This window comes from Corticium candelabrum, chromosome 10 (assembly GCF_963422355.1).
Source record: "Corticium candelabrum chromosome 10, ooCorCand1.1, whole genome shotgun sequence".
Classification (NCBI taxonomy): domain Eukaryota; kingdom Metazoa; phylum Porifera; class Homoscleromorpha; order Homosclerophorida; family Plakinidae; genus Corticium; species Corticium candelabrum.
In genome coordinates this window covers 6,786,428-6,789,958 of record NC_085094.1, presented here as the reverse complement: position 1 = coordinate 6,789,958, position 3,531 = coordinate 6,786,428, and the positions used below count along the sequence as shown (strand labels likewise).

The following is a 3,531-nucleotide window of genomic DNA, read 5'->3' as shown; positions in this document are numbered from 1 at the left end:
AACTACATGTACAACCAGAGACTTCGCCAACAACCAGCTCGCCAGCAACCAACTCTAGTTGTCAATCTCCTGACATTTTGCATCAGCAGTCTTCAGTGTGTGAAAAGAGAGCACAAACAACAACAGGCACAGACAAGAGGTGGACACATGGTGATACGAAGATGCTTATCGCCCTTATAAAAGAGAAATGGCTTCTTTTTGAAGACACGAAAACCAAGAAGAACATTGTATGGCGGAACATTTCGCAAGAAATGGAAACTCAGGGGGTAATGGTCACTAAAGAGCAGTGTTCTAACAGATGGAAGACTCTAAAGGCTGCCTACAAACGAATGAAAGACCACAACAACAAAAGTGGTACTGTGATACCATTTTTTTATTAATTAATTAAGCTTAATTAAGCAATATGATGCATTGTTGTTTGGGGCTATAGGAAATGGCAGGCGTGAATGTGAGTTTTATGAGGAGCTGTCTGATCTTTTGGGAGGGAGACCATGTGTAGAACCAGTTGAAGTTGCTGCAACTTGGGACACAAGCCTAATTGAGGATGTGACTGATGACATGGCCAATGAAGATGACAGTCAGAGAGAGCCATCAACAGACTACTGCGAAGGGAGCTCTGCAAAGAAGGCAAAGACGTCTATAGATGCTATGAAAAAAAGAAGCAAATCCAGTAGCAAAAATAAGACGAAAAGTGAAATTGTCCAAATGATTGAGAAGATACATGAACAGAGGAATGAACAAGAAAATCAGTATCTTGAAGTGATGAAGAAGATGCATGATGACAAAATGGAAGTCATGAAAGGACTGCTGGGTGTGCTACAGACCCTTGCCCAAGACAAATCCAAGACATCATAAAGTCTATATATATATATATATATATATATATATATATATATATATATATATATATATATATATAGACTATGATAGACGACTAAGAGATAGTAAGTTTGAGTTTTATGCTAGCTAGTTGCCTGTGTCACAGCAGGGTACAGTGTATTGGCCTCTACATGTTGGCCCAGAGTTCATCTGCTATTGTCTGTCTCTTTCGTTTTCCTTCAGTGTCAATTTGAACTCTTGCATAATTGTCTGCATCATGTATTTGCCTACCATCTTCAATGTCCTCTATGAAGTCCTCCAAGTTGTCTTCTCCAAGGATACAGACATTGTGGAATGTACATGCAGTCAGCACTACATCTGATATAACAGAGGTGGAATCCATGTCAATGTATTTCAGTCGCCTAAACCGACCCTTTAGAGCAGCAAATGCTTGTTCGATCACAATTCGTGTTGAAGACTGGGCAAAGTTGTAATACTTCACCTTTTCACTAAGATTGCCAGTGTCCCTAAATGGGGTTAAAGTCCATTTAGACAATGGGTAAGCTGCGTCTCCGACCAAAAAGCTATCCATTGGGAAAATGTTGGAATATCTTGATTCTGCTGCCTGAAATAAGGGTGAGTTTCGGTAGACTCTGGAGTCGTGGACGCTGCCTGGCCATCCCACAAAACAATCGGTGAATAACATTCGATTATCACAAACAGCTTGCAACACAATTGAATGGAAGCCTTTTCTGTTAATATAGTCCGTTTGATGTTGGCTGGGTGCTTTGATTGCAATGTGAGACCCGTCTATAGCTCCAATCACATTTTTCACTCCGCAACGTGCCCTAAAACCCTCAATGGCTGCTTTAGCTCGGTCACCAGTTGGCCAGACCACCACCTCACCCATGATGGCTTCCTTGACAACAGTCATCATTCTTCGAACAGTACGATGGACAGTTGCATCACACACACCAAATCTGTCCCCAATGCTTCGTATGGTTTCTTGGTTAGCAAGATACCACAAAGTTAACAACAACTGCTTATCTGTTGAAACAGATGGTCGACCAGGCCTGCTATCATCCTCCCTTCCCATATACCTCTGAATAACTTGCAACACAATGTTAAACGTCAGCTTTGTCATTCTAAAATGCCTTCTAAACGTGTAGTCGTCGTATGACCAGACAACCCTTTCAACATACCCAAGTATGCGAGTTCTGGCTACGCGCTCTTCACCCAATAAGGGGGCCACAACTTCTTCAACCTCTCCAGACGAAAAAAATCTCATTTCGTCATCAGAAAGAAGCAACAGCATAACTTCTGCTGTCACTCCTGCCAGTTTGACACGAAAATCATCCATGGCCAAAGAATTGACACGAGCGCATGCGCCACATCTTCCGTATCGTTTCTTTATTCGAACCTATTCCGTCTCCGCCTATCTTCCAAATAAACTCTTCCAGAAGAGGTGGAAGACTCTTCCAGAAGAGGCAGAAGAGAATAAAGAAACGCGCCCTATGTTAGAACTATGCATGCTGGCCTTTGCAATGCTGCTTACTGTTTATTTAGCGTAAAGAAACGAGCGCAAAGACTGTACGGCTATGTCGCGAGCAAAAAGACAACGTGCAGACTCTGTCCTCTCTTGTCGTTGACTAGAAGACTATGCAATACTGATTAGACTACTGGACATGTACGCTTTGTCTTAAACTAAAGTGCGTTCACGCATTAGAGAGACTGGTGGAATGTGGCCATTTGCGCGACAAAGATGTTGCCCTCCGGGCAGATATTGGTATCAATCGAAAGCTCTTCGCTTGCCGGATCTAATTACACTCACTGCTGGGCTACAGAGACATAACTGAAGTTAACAGAGCCAATTTCCTGTATTTTAATGAGTTAGGGGGCGGAGAAAGGCGGGACTAAGACGGGATTAGGGTTAATTGCATAAAGATAAGTACATAATTGTTATAGCTAGCAGGCTGTTAACAGTAACCCAACACAGTAAGTTGGGGTGTCAGCTAGCTAGGAAAGAGTGCGTCTAGGGTACGTTTCTACTCTTCATCCTTGGAACTTTCAGTTTCAGACGACGACAAATCTTCTGATTCAGGACCAACTTCGAATTCAATGACCATCTGCTCTACAACGTCGTCTAACACACCGTGTATTGTCTTCTCCACCTTTTCACGTACGTGCCTCACGCAGTTTGCCCACTTTTCCACAGTAACGTTTGCTAGACCTTCTCTACACAGACGCTTGATGTTTTCCATCGTAAACCCAGCAATCCCTGTGTTGTGCTGTGCAGCATAACCGTAGGTCAGAGGAAGCAGGAAGGTCAAAGTCCTCAAATGGATGTCATCAACGCTCAAGAATGCACTAAATGGCTGGTCAGTCTGGTTCTGATACGGTCAAATTAGTCAAGTTCTCGTGGTTTCCAGACGCTTCTCTGAGCCAGAAGTGAATGAGTGTATGTATCTGGTACTTAAAGCTGTTCCTAGAAGAGGCAACTGACACATACAACCAGTGAGCGCATAGAAACATCCAGGTCTGTTGTCATGGGTTATAGCAAAAGTGCAATTGTTAATATATCATTGCATCATGAAGCAAACCGCGTTTCAAGGCAGCCAGAGGCAAGAGGCAACACGTTTATTCCTACGTAACAATATAGTGACCTAATTTGTCATTGACACCAAACGCTCTGAAACATAGATGCTAATTGCC

At 42.8% G+C, this 3,531-nt stretch overlaps 1 protein-coding gene across 1 annotated transcript; it reads right to left on the bottom strand.

The window, feature by feature from the left end:
* Nucleotides 1-960: 960 nt before the first annotated feature.
* Nucleotides 961-2,278, bottom strand: LOC134186147 (putative nuclease HARBI1). The gene has a single exon (XM_062654063.1). It carries the CDS (start codon nucleotides 2,177-2,179, stop codon nucleotides 1,007-1,009), a length of 1,173 nt encoding a protein of 390 aa, XP_062510047.1. The 5' UTR covers nucleotides 2,180-2,278; the 3' UTR covers nucleotides 961-1,006.
* Nucleotides 2,279-3,531: the final 1,253 nt, after the last annotated feature.

Excerpts from the sequence above, each read along its gene's own strand:
- LOC134186147 (XM_062654063.1), bottom strand. The coding sequence starts at position 2,179 with ATGGATGATTTTCGTGTCAAACTGGCAGGAGTGACAGCAGAAGTTATG.